General features: G+C 31.5%; 1 protein-coding gene across 2 annotated transcripts in view; it reads left to right on the top strand.

The window, feature by feature from the left end:
- Positions 1-12,701, top strand: part of LOC105473323 (zinc finger DHHC-type palmitoyltransferase 17) — an 88,818-nt gene that overhangs the window by 43,557 nt on the left and 32,560 nt on the right. Inside the window, exons 4-7 of one of the 2 annotated variants that reach the window (XM_071071398.1) lie at positions 572-649; positions 1,241-1,400; positions 6,647-6,711; positions 7,364-7,526. In XM_071071398.1, coding sequence (XP_070927499.1) covers positions 572-649; positions 1,241-1,400; positions 6,647-6,711; positions 7,364-7,526 — 466 coding nt within the window. The remainder of the gene's footprint in view (positions 1-571; positions 650-1,240; positions 1,401-6,646; positions 6,712-7,363; positions 7,527-12,701) is intronic. The other variant, XM_071071399.1, reaches the window with a different exon arrangement.

The following is a 12,701-nucleotide window of genomic DNA, read 5'->3' as shown; positions in this document are numbered from 1 at the left end:
CTCTCAAAAAAAAGATATTATGCTGTTAATATTAAGCTTACTAATCTAATTTTAAAGTTGCTATTTCTTTTTCAAGCAACATGGCTTTAAAGGCACAAGAAATAAGGCATAGTAAAGAACCTTTATGTTATATGTATATTGTTTGATTTAATTTACAGTAATCTTAAGGGAGGTTAGGCTTAAAAAGCTGAGCTACCCAAGGTAGACCATGTCTTGCCTATTCTGCAACTATTCTAATTTCAATTTTCTATATGCTACTAGTCAAATCTTTGTAGTTCTTTGAGTACCTTCTTTTTTATGTGATTTTTTTTTTTGGCATTTTTATTCTTTTTTTTTTTTATAACTTAAAAGTTATTTTTCTTTTCCTTATTCTGGAACAAAATAAAATGATGTATTTGACATAAAATTCTGCTAAATATGTTTTTTACACAACCACAAAAGATTATTTATTTTCAAAGGTTCAAACTAGCATGATATCTGAAATGGAAAACATATATTTACTTATTTTTCACATAATTTCTTAAAATTGAAAATGAAAGTTATTTAAATTATTATAAATTTTGTCTTATAGATACTATATTTCGAAAGGTGCTATTGTGGATCAACTTGGAGGAGACCTGAATTCAACTCCATTGCACTGGGCCACAAGGTTTAAAGTTGCTTCTGGATTTTTTTCCTTTGGTTCTTTTATTAATATACAAATGAACAACTTTAAAAAAATGATATACTAAAATGAATAGGAGAGCTTATTATGCCATTAGTTAATATCATTTAAATGCTAATGTTTTATTTTGAAATATTACCTATAAAGAAGCAAAAGTTTATTGTCCAAAGTTTCCCTGGCCATGGTGATATTAATTCAGTTAGTTATAAGATCGGGTTAAACTTTGGCTTTCTAAATGTAATAGTTTTGCAGCATATATATATTTACAATGAAAGAATTAGCTCATTTCTTGGAATGATTGAGATACTATTAGAATGAACATAATAGAATATAGTAATTATTTACTATATGTTAAATAAGTTATGAGTACCTCCATGCATTTCCAGACTGTTAATCTAGTTAAGACTTTTAAGAACCATAAAATCCTAAATGTGTTCTGACATGTATCTATTTTAAAATAACTTTTCAAAATACATATGTAATCTTCCCACCATACCTTATTTAAAAAAGCTCTTTCCAGAGGATCCTGTTTTAAATAACTTTATATATCTAAGTATTTATTCTTTTATGTTTTAGACAAGGCCATCTATCCATGGTTGTGCAACTAATGAAATATGGTGCAGATCCTTCATTAATTGATGGAGAAGGATGTAGCTGTATTCATCTGGCTGCTCAGTTCGGACATACCTCAATTGTTGCTTATCTCATAGCAAAAGGACAGGTAAAAAAAATCTCGGTATGGATTTTAATCAGATATTCTTCATAGTTTAAATGCCTAATATTATTGGTGTTGCATATGTAACAACCTGTTGATATTTAAATAGCACTTTCTGATGAATGAAGAACATAAATATAGTTAGTTTGATATGGAGATATTTAATGTACCTAACATAAAGTCAGCATTAAAATCATGAACCAGATAATGATTAAGTTGGGTTTTTTATTTCCAAGAGTGATGGAAATAAAGCTCAGAAATTAAGAGAGAAAATATAAGTATCTATTTTTTCTTTATGTATTTTGAATATATCATCTGAATTCATCTAAACTTTTTTGAACTTATTTATTGGTTATTTTCTATATTAAATATCTTTTGAGAGGGATACATTTTTAAAAATCAGTTTCTGTTGTATAAGATAATGCTGCTGCTTGTCAGAAAAACATCATATTTTAAGTGGTTGTTCCTGATTTTTCTTGAATGTGCAGTGACCATAATCACATTAAATATTACCAGTTTATATAATCATGTTTTTGTAATAAATGTATTTTGTTAAAAGTAATGTCACTCAGTTTTTCTTTCATGTGTTTTTTCTGGTTATATTTGAACATTAGTTTTATAAGTAAGGATCTCATCACAAGAATTACTAAGATAGATGTATTTAATTTGTTGCTATCAACATGTATTTATTGTTAATTTAAAATTATATGCGGATTTAGAATTTGAATACTATTTCTTTTAATGAAGGCTTTATAGTATTCGTTGTTGGCAGTCTTAAGCAGTGGCAGTTGTGTTGTGCGTTATAGTTTAGGAAAAGAGGCATAGACTGATTAAGTTAATTGCTGGAAGGGGAGGGGAGTTATTGTCTATTGCTGTGTTAAAAAACTACTCCCAAAATCTAATGGCTTAAGAACCATACCAACCAATTAATACGTCTCACAATTTTGTGGGCTTGACTGAATGATTTTTCTCCTTGGCTGGTGAAATGACTGGTGGCCAGAGTTGTCTGGGGACTTGACTGAGCTGGAAGATTGACTCACATATCTTGTGACTTGATAGGAATGGCTACAAACTGCTTAACTGGGAGGCTGGGGCAGCAAGACCTTTTTCTTTCTCTATGTAGTGTCAGAACTTCTACTTTTCAATACCAGTCCATGTGGTCTTTCCAGCAGAGAAACTAGACTTCTTACATATTGGCTTAGAGCTCCCAAAAGAACAAAAGTAGAAGCTGTTTTGCCTTTTTAAGTCTTAGGTCTTGAACTGACACAGCAACGGTTTTTCTTTGTTCTGTCAGTTAAAGTGAGTTAACAGGGCCATAATCATGGCGGGAAGGGACCACACAAGGATGTGAATACCAAGAGGCCAGGTTTATGGGAGGCCATCTCTGGAGAGCAACTGCTATAGGAGGTTATTCTTGTTATTCTGCAGTTTTTTCTAGAACAAAGGTTGAAGCAGTAAATGGTGCTGTAGCACACTCACAGGGTCTTTAGTGGCCTTCCATATTGCAGAATAAATCTACACGTTCACTTTTTTCTTTCAGTTTTTAACTGGGAAAGAGAGGTAGTGTACATTTTTGAGTCTTCATGGTCTTTTTTTTAGCTTAGAGTTTGGATGATTTCATTAATCTGTGTAACCTCTAATATAGTAGATAGGCTATAAAATTCTCAGAGGGCAGGATTTCTACCTGTCACAGTGCTTTTGGTACAAAAAAATGCATGATGATGATGATGATGATAAATGTCTGAGAAATAGTTTTGTTTTCATGAGTAAATTTTTTTTTATGCACACAAAGATAATACATGTTTATTATGAAATATTCAAGCATAATAGAATATGACTTAGAAAATGAAATCTCACCTCTCCCCTTGGCCATCTCTCTGAGGTTACTTCCTTTAATAATGTAGTGTATATTTTCTGAGATTTTACTCCACGTACAGATTAAACATCTGTAATCTGAAAATCCAGAATGTTTCGAAATCCAAAACGTTTTGAGTGCCAACATGATGCCACAAGTGGAAAATTCCACCCCTGACACCTTTGTTTTCTGATAGTTCATTGTACACACACCGTTTCATGTACAGTTATTTAAAATATTGAATAAAATTGCCTTCAGGCTGTGTGTATAAGGTGTATATGAAAGATGAATGAATTTCACATTTAGACTTTCGTCCCATTCTCAATATTTTAATATATATATGCAAATATTTCAACATATGAAAAAAACACATATTCAAACACTTCTGGTACCAAGCATTTTAGATAAAGGATATTCAACATGTATACATTAATATATTGTAAAAGACACTCTTCCAATGTGCATTGCATCATACTGTAAGGGCCCAAAGTTTTTCTCTGTGCTAGAGCACTGTGCAGTTTAGCCCCTGGATACCTCTTGAGCTCCACTTCTGCCATCTCCCTGTCATCACCATGCTTTAACTGCACTAGTTTTTTTGCTACTTTTTCAGCAACTCTGACCTGATGTTGTCTGAGGGCCTTTTGCTTGCTGTTTCTTCTGCTGGTATATTCTTTCCTCAGATAGTCACACAGTTTCTCTCTCTCTCTTCAGTCAGATGGTTGCTCAAATTTTATTAGTTCTGATTACGTAGTTCCTAATTATAAGCAGTAATAAAATTAGCATATTTTTATTTCTTCTTCCATTTCTCTTTTACCAACTTTAGTCAATAATATTGTTTTTCTTAATGTTAACTATGTTCTGATAAATTTTTACTACATTTCTATTACTTGATTTTTCAGCTTTAGATAATTTTCTTTGATTCATGGCTACTATAGATGAGGCTCTCAGCATATTTTCATTTCAACCTTTTTCCATTTTCCCATTTTTTTGTTAATTATATCAATTTTACATTGTTAGGGTATATAACATTTTCATTCAGTTTTGTCATTCTATTCTTCACAATTGTTTTGTTTTAGTTATATTGTTAAATATATTTAGTGCTCACTACCAATTCTTTTGGATGATTTTCAGGAGAAAAAGGGGAATGCTAAGTTATGGAGCCCTGTTGATCATGGAATTCCCATAAGCTTTTGATCTGGGCTTGTTAATTCTTCCTAATAGAGAATACCCATACGTCCAGGCTGAACTTGGAAAAGAAGTACCAAGTTTTAAATCCCGACCCAAAGAGAGAAAAGGTTGAATTTCATTTTTCTTTTAGTACTCTAGAGATGTGCCATGATTTTACATTTTTTTATTTATTGATATTTTTAATACTATCAGTTTTTAAAAAGGATATGAAAAGACAACTAAGAAGAAGAAGAAACTTAAACATAAGAATTTACATGCTTGCTTTAATCAGACCTGAAATTTGGTTGAGCTTTCTTCAAACTACGGAAATTAGGAGTAAAAGAAGTCACAATAGTTACCTCTCATATAAGAAATAAGGAAGTTTGTTGTTTCTTCAGAAAACTTTTTTTTTAAGTCACAGGATTATTTTAAAAAATGAACTTGCATATTGGAAATGTTGAGTGAGGTTGCAGAAGATATTCCTGACAACACTATTAAAGTAAATCCAGAAATGGATTTGTAATGGATAAGGCATAACATTCTGTTACAGTATGCATGGTGAGTGACTAAAGCTAATGACATCCAAGGAAGTGCTTTACTTATCTAATGTAGTGGTTCTCAGATTTTTTTTTCTTCCATATGCTTGGATAATATTCACATTTGAGACATACTCCCATCGCTAACAGTGGCTCACAGAGAACTGCTGCATAGAGATAGTGTTTTACATTGTGCTTACTGTAACTGTCTCCTCTCTCTACTGATTGGTAAATTAGGTAAGACAACTTGGATTAGAACTGCTTACTTAATATAATTCAGGAATGGGAGATGGGGTAGGGAAGAAGAAACTTAATATTTATTGAATATCCATTATATTCTTGGCTGTTGACTAGATACTTTGCACACATTATTTAATCTTCACAGAAATCTTATGAAGTTATTTGTATTTCACATTTTTTAATGAGGAAGCTAAGACTAAGAATTAAAGTAATTTAGCCTACAATCTCATAGCATGTGATGGAGCTAGGAATTCAAAACCATGTCTTATTCTAAAGCCAAGCCTAGAAAAGTAGATAGATAAGCATGTCTTTTCCTTTAATAAATGGTTTTTGATCATCTACTCTGCTGGACACTGAGAATATAAAGATTGATTTGAGATAATTTTTATTTTCAAAGTACTCCAGGTTAATGAGACAGATGTTTCAGGCATAGAGGATAATCAGTTCAGAATGGAGTGGGTTAGGAAAGGTAGTTTCAGAGCACTGAAACTGATAAGAGTCCCTGGTACATCAGAAAGTCTTGCACAAGGAGAATTAGATAACTAGGAAAGAGTTTTGGTTTAATGGGTGGAAGTTTTAGTTATAATTTGCTAAAGACTAAGCAAGAGTGGGGAAAAGATGGTGCCAGGGAAAGCAAAAAATTGAGTAGAAGAGGAAAAATAGTGGTTTATTACATGGTTTGGGAATAGTATTTATGCATATTTATAATAATACATATCAAGTATTAAATGTTTATATTAACCAGAATTACAATAGATCTCTTGAGAGGAAAGAATAGGAAAGGCGAGTTTTTGTGATGTAGCAGAGAGGAAAGAGAAAAATTCACATTTTTTATACTAAGGAGTTTCACAATAATGCCTGAAACTGAAAAATCAAGAAGTAGCAATTCAAATGTCTTATTTCAAGATGTGGAGGTAAATACCAAAATAATGAGCCAAAAAATGGTGAAAATGGTGGGAAGGCAGGGAGATTGCTTTAGTGTTTTGCTTTTCGCCACAAACTGCAGAATCATTTAACTCTAAAAATGTACATATGTAACAATAAAAACTTTAAGTATATTAAAATGTCACTTCTTTTTATTTTTCGTTTTGAAATGCCTAGGAATAAATAGTTTTGTCATTCTCTCTTACGCATTAGTGTAAACAAGTTTTTCAGAAACTTCAATCACTTAACCTGTCTTTTGTGGTTGAAAGGTCAGAAGAGGTTAAGAATTTTAAATGTGAAACATTGAAAGTCTGATTAAAATATCTTAAAAGGGAATACTGTAAAAGCATGATATATGTTAACTAGAGTATATAGTGACAAGAGTTTTATTTTAAAGTTAAGAAAGAAAAAGTTTCATACATTATCCTTGATTGAGTAGTAGTATATTTGCTTCTCCTGTTATATATAGGTTAGATTTTTCCAAGCAGATTTGATTATGAACTTATAATTTAACTGTCTTGACTTTTTTCTTTTTACTTTATCAGGATGTAGATATGATGGATCAGAATGGAATGACGCCTTTAATGTGGGCAGCATATAGAACACATAGGTATGTAATGACTATAAAAAACTTATTCAGGCCATTTCAGCATAATACAATGTGAAGTAAGAGAGAGGAAAAAGCAGTTAATACTATACTCACTAATATTTACAATTTTTATTATGACTATAGTATACATAAATTACCATTTTGGATGTTTTGGTGTCTCTGCTATCTCTCCCTCAGTGATTAGAGCTTCCTTAATCTATTTCTCTTTTAACAATTTCTAAGAAAGGAAGTTCTCTTTTTTAAAAAAGTGATTAATTTTTTCATGTGATTTACATATTGACAAATTTACTGTATTAGTAAGTTGTCTTAGATTACTTTTGGAAGACTCCAAATTCCAATTTAAAAAAATTTTATTCTTTAATTGTATACGTATTAATGACATCCATTTCTAAGTCAAAAATACAAAATGTCAGGACAAGTTGCTTATCCCCTGAAACTATTAATACATTACTTTATATAGTGTTGTACGTACTTAATACTTCATATTAGAATATTGTCTCATTATTGATTGTAAAGTTGTGGAGTAGGTTAAAATAGAAGTGTTCCAAAATGGAATGCTACTGTAAGCATAATCAGTTTAGTATTTGTAATGATTTCTATAATTGAAATTAGGGTTGTTGTTGTTGTTTGTTTGTTTTTTTTTCCTTTTCAGTGTGGATCCAACTAGATTGCTTTTAACATTCAATGTTTCAGTTAACCTTGGTGACAAGTATCACAAAAACACTGCTCTGCATTGGGCAGTACTAGCAGGGAATACCACAGTCATTAGCCTTCTTCTGGAAGCTGGAGCTAATGTTGATGCCCAGAATATCAAGGTAAAAAATATTCTGTATTGATAATACTGTATGAAATGTGGCTACTAATATATGAATTCTGTAATAAAACAAGTTTTTCATAGACTATCAGAGTTGAAAGAAACTTCTTCAGTAAAAGTTTATAGTTAAACCACATTATGCATAATACATTTTAATAATTCTTTGGCTTGGTTATTTTATTGTCTTATTTTTTAAAAGGTCAAGAGATTTAAATTTGATAAATGCCTTTATGGTGTTTATAGGAGGACCCCCACCCCACCATGGTGGACTAATCCAGGAAAAGTTGCAATATTATTTAAGAGCCAAGCACAATTAACATTTACTCTCGAAACATTTAGAAATCAGTAAACATTTTATTAATACATGCAATAAGATTCTATTGCTAGTCTCAAATTTTGGTTATTTCTTTTCATTTTTAAAGCTTCAGGATGCACCATGTCTTTCAGCAACGAACTTGTTCTGTAAAATTACTTTAAACATCATCTTTTAATAATGTGCATTCATAAGTAACTGTACCCATTGACAAAGGTTCTTTAATTTTGGCTATAATTTATAGTATTTTCTGAGTTATGTTTCTTAAATTTTTAAGGGATATGTGCTAATTAAATATGAAGGGGGTTCAAGACACATACTAATCTGAAATGGCCAATCAAAAAGTAGGTTGTCTCCTGCTGGATCAGGGTATCTGTTTATGTTCCAATGAATAGTTTGTTCTTCCTTGATTCAGTTACTGACTAGTTTTATAGAGCATAATTTATTAAGCTTATCAATCTTTAGAGATAGTCTAATTACAAACATTTACTTAAAAGTAAATTAATATTAGAAACTGTAAGATATTGATAAAATCATATGTTTTTTTCTTTCTTTCCTTTTAAAAAAATTTCAGATCTTCTTGTCCCTAACAAAAGTGATCAGAATAGTTCCGTATCTGCCACTAAACATAGGGAAAGAAGAAAGTCAGCATATCATAGTGCCTGATACTCGATGGGCACTCTAGGTATTTATTGACTGAGTAAATGAAGATTTATGTAGTCTTGAGTTTTACCGAAGGTAGTTTTCATGACTGCTAGGATACCTCTCTGCCACTTCAGAAATTATAGAGAAAGAAATGTTTGCTTTTTAAATGTTTTTAAATAGGATGCTCTTAAAAGTTTATAACACTGGAATGAGTAAATTAGCTGACCCCAGGTCTGAAGGTTAAGAAAAGAGAAGTTTGACTAAACATGATCAATATACCTATAAGAAAATTATGTGAGATTACCTCATGTTTTATTATCTGAATTAGAGTGTTACTACTTTTTTTCTCTTTGCTACCAGACAGCCATTCCTAAGGTGATCATGTGCATTTAAAATACATTTAAAGATACTTAGTATTATTGAAAAAACAGGATTAATTTTAGTTTGGCAAATAGTAACACTATGTAGACCTTCTGTCAATAGCCATATCAGTATATAGAAATTACAGTAATACCAAAGAATTATGACAGTAAAATGACTACACAATTCTGGAGTTTGAAACTAGTGTTGTATATTTTTAGAGCTTTTAAAAGTATATTTTCTGTTCATATAAAATTAGGTTAAATTCAGTCACAGTCATTGGGATTTGAGGAATGGTTTTTAAATTCAGTGTCTTTTCAAGCAAATAATGAAGACTTGTACTTCTCATTAGCCATTGCATAAACTTTTAAATTACTCTTAGTAAAATGAATACAGCAAATTTCAACAGAAAGTTAATGGTAAGAGTAGAGATATTTAAAATTATTTAAATGATTTTGAACTTTGTATTTTTAATGTTTTATAGGTTCAGGCACAAGAGTTATTTGGTACCAAGAAGCAATGAAATAGAATGTAGCTTCCTTAACTGTTGTAGTTCATGTGGATACTTTCCAGAGTCTACAGTGTCTGTAATTGAGCTAATTATTATACCTTAAAGCTTTTATTTAAATTCCATTTTTTTTCTAGTTATGTTCTTTTTTTTAATGTTTAAACTTTATCTGTCACATGTAATCAAGGTTGGCTGTTGACAAAAAATTTTTTTCATGTAATTCCCTGGTAGCTTCTGGAGTGATGGTACTTCTAAAGAAAATAAATGGAATTTATTGTATTTGCTCAGGGAACATTTATACTTTCAGGAGAAAAATTATCTGTATCTACACTGGTGACAAAGTAGATTTTTGTTTTAAAAGCAATTTGTATATAATTAAAAAGATGAAATGACTATCAAATGCCTTTTTTTAAAATGGGGATCTGCCTCAGAGGCATTCCCACCGTACTTAAGTCATCACCTTCTAATAGAAACCATGTATTTATTCATTTAACAAATTCTTGTTCAATGGTGGGTGGTGGGGAGTCACATTGTTCAAGACAGATAAGGTCCCTGTTCTTTCAGAACATACATTCTGTTGAGGAAACAGCCAATAAGTGAATAATAATAAAAGGCAAATGTGATAGAGGGACTGGGATGGAAGGACCACATCCGGTGAGAGTGATTTGGGAATGCCTCTGAGGAGGATGACATTTGCTTTCAGAATTATGTAATGAGAAGGGATCAGTTATACAGAGATACATGGGAAAAAACTTCCCATGTAGAGGAACATGCAAGTGCGAGGTCTTAAACAGGAGTGAGATTGCCATGTTTGAGGTGCAGAAATAAGGACAGTGTGGCCAGAGTACAGTGAGCAAGGTGGTGAAGTCACTTGGAGAGAGGCAGGTGCTATATCATGCAATGCAATGAAATGATGAGGAGCTTTAATTGTGTTCTCAGTCATGGGAAACAGTTGAAAGGATTTATGTAGGCTGATTATATGATCTGCTTTTTGTTTTAAATATTTTTTAAACATTACTTTGGTTGATGTATGGAGAATGCATTGAAGAGTTAGGCAAATAGAAAAGATAGAGATTGGTTAGACTGTTGCAATAAATCAGACAAGTGATAATGTTAGCTTAGCCTAGGATCAGAGGAGTAGAGGTAGAGAGAAATGACTGCATTTGGAGAGGATATTTTAAAGTAGAAATAAGAAGGTAGATTAGGTATAGGGATAAAAGAAACCATCATTGATGACTCAGGTTTTGTTTTGGGTAACTGAGCATCTTGTGATATCACATGTTGAGATTGTGAAGACTGAAGGAGAAGTACTTTTTGTGGTGAAGGTGATAGGAATTGGTTCTGTTTGGTAATATTTAATATGAAGTGGTGTCTTTTAGCTGTGTTAACTATTAAGCTAATTAAGTAAACTTAAATTGCTGCCAGTTTTGAAAAGGAAGCATTTATTTAAGAAAATACCTACAATATTTGTCCAGGGATTTAACCAAATTTATTTATACCTATATATTTTTCCATTTTTAAGTCTTAAGAAAGAATAATAATGGATTATAACAAGAAGATGCAGCCTGCAAATCTGGCTATGGCTTTAATAGCTATAAAAAGTTGTATTTTTCAAAGAATATGAAAAATTACACTGTGTTATAATAATTCTATAAGATCCCCTTTCTCTAAAATACCTATTTTCTATAAGTTTCTTAGAAATCTTTCTTTACATTAACTAGAGATTCCTTTACATATTAGTTGCTCAGTTCTTTTCATGTATAAACAAATGTTCCTTTATCAAAATAAGATAGAACTTACTTTAAAGACAATTTATACTAAATGATAGGTAACTTTAAAATTGCTGTTTTCATCTTTAGAAGGATCAGAAATAGCTGTATACTCTAGGTTTCTTTTATCTGGAGTCCCCCCAGTGGACTTTGGTTGGGGAAGGTGTGGGTCCATGGACCCCTGAAATTGTTGAAAAACAGTTAACGTGTATCAACATTCTTCTGGGAAGAAGAAAAGTGGCTGTCATCAGAAAAGACTCAAAAGAATTTAAGAACTAAGCCCATAGATAATAGCTACATGAAATAAATTTAAATCTCTTCTTGTAAAGCAACAACAGGGGAAACAAGTGATTTGGAATACTGAGAATAGGAAACAAAACACAATTATGGCCTACCCAGTAATCCCTTTTGTGGTAGTATCTCGTTTGTGATTAAAAAAATAATAATCCTTAGCATATGTTTTTGGTTATACTGATAAATTTAGATGAATTGAGTTTGGGAGGAACAGTTAATCTCTGAGTGCTGCCCAAGCAGTTATAATCTTTTCTTTCTAAACTTATCAAAGGACATAGTTTTTAGCTTGTACAGAATGTAAAATTACTGAGCTCTGTTCGTTAACGTATCGAAAGACCTCTTTAATAGTTTCTTGAAATGAGGTAAGAAACTGTTTTTAGAAAATAGTTTTGTATTACCTCTTAAATACCTGACCTAGATGGTCTCCAAGGAAATTTTTTTTTAAATTTTGACAATGAAATTCAACCTTACATAGGTGAAATGTTGAGTGATCTTACCCCCAACCATAATGTTTATCTGACCAAAACCTTTGAATAATTTCTTTTATTAACAGTTACATAGTCTATAATTACTCCATGTAAATTCTTGCTGTTGTTGCTATTGTTAGTATTATTTATTATTTTGGCTGAGACATGGAGTGATCAAATAAAAACAGACTTCACTCAGAACCCTGGTTTCAATATACTTCCTTAAATGAATTGAGTGTTTATTTTACCAGCTGAATAAAATAACTATACGAAAATAGTTAGATGACTAGAGGAGTAGTTGAAAGATATTTTAAAGCTCCCTCAATCTTTTTGTCTAGGCAATCCTTAGGTGTCACATGGCCCTCTAGTGGAAGGGATGCTCAGCTGGACCGAGGCAACTGCAGGATATTCCCGGGGAGTTGTTACCCAAGGGATTGCTTTTATTCAGGTAATCTTTATAGTTTGGATTAATTAGTTGGTTCTGACAACTTAGGTGATGGAATTTTGGAATAGGTAAGGCTATATTTTAAAGTAAATATCCCTATTTGTGGAAGACTCCTAGATTAGCCCATTTCTTACTAAATACCATTGATCTTTATGTTAAAGGATTGATTGGGCTTTTTGTTGTTATTGTTGTTTTGTAATAGTTGTTGCTGTTGGTGGCAGTGGTGTGTTTTGTTGTTTATTTTTATTTTTTAATATTAAAAAATAAACCCTATACTTGATAAGTAATCATTCCTCATAAATAAGGCACCCCAAGGCTCTTTATGGCTTTATTCTTTTTGACCTTGTTTTTGGAAATAAAATTTCAGTGTTTTTT

Source organism: Macaca nemestrina, chromosome 10 (assembly GCF_043159975.1).
Source record: "Macaca nemestrina isolate mMacNem1 chromosome 10, mMacNem.hap1, whole genome shotgun sequence".
Classification (NCBI taxonomy): domain Eukaryota; kingdom Metazoa; phylum Chordata; class Mammalia; order Primates; family Cercopithecidae; genus Macaca; species Macaca nemestrina.
This window is presented reverse-complemented; position numbering and strand designations above follow the sequence as displayed.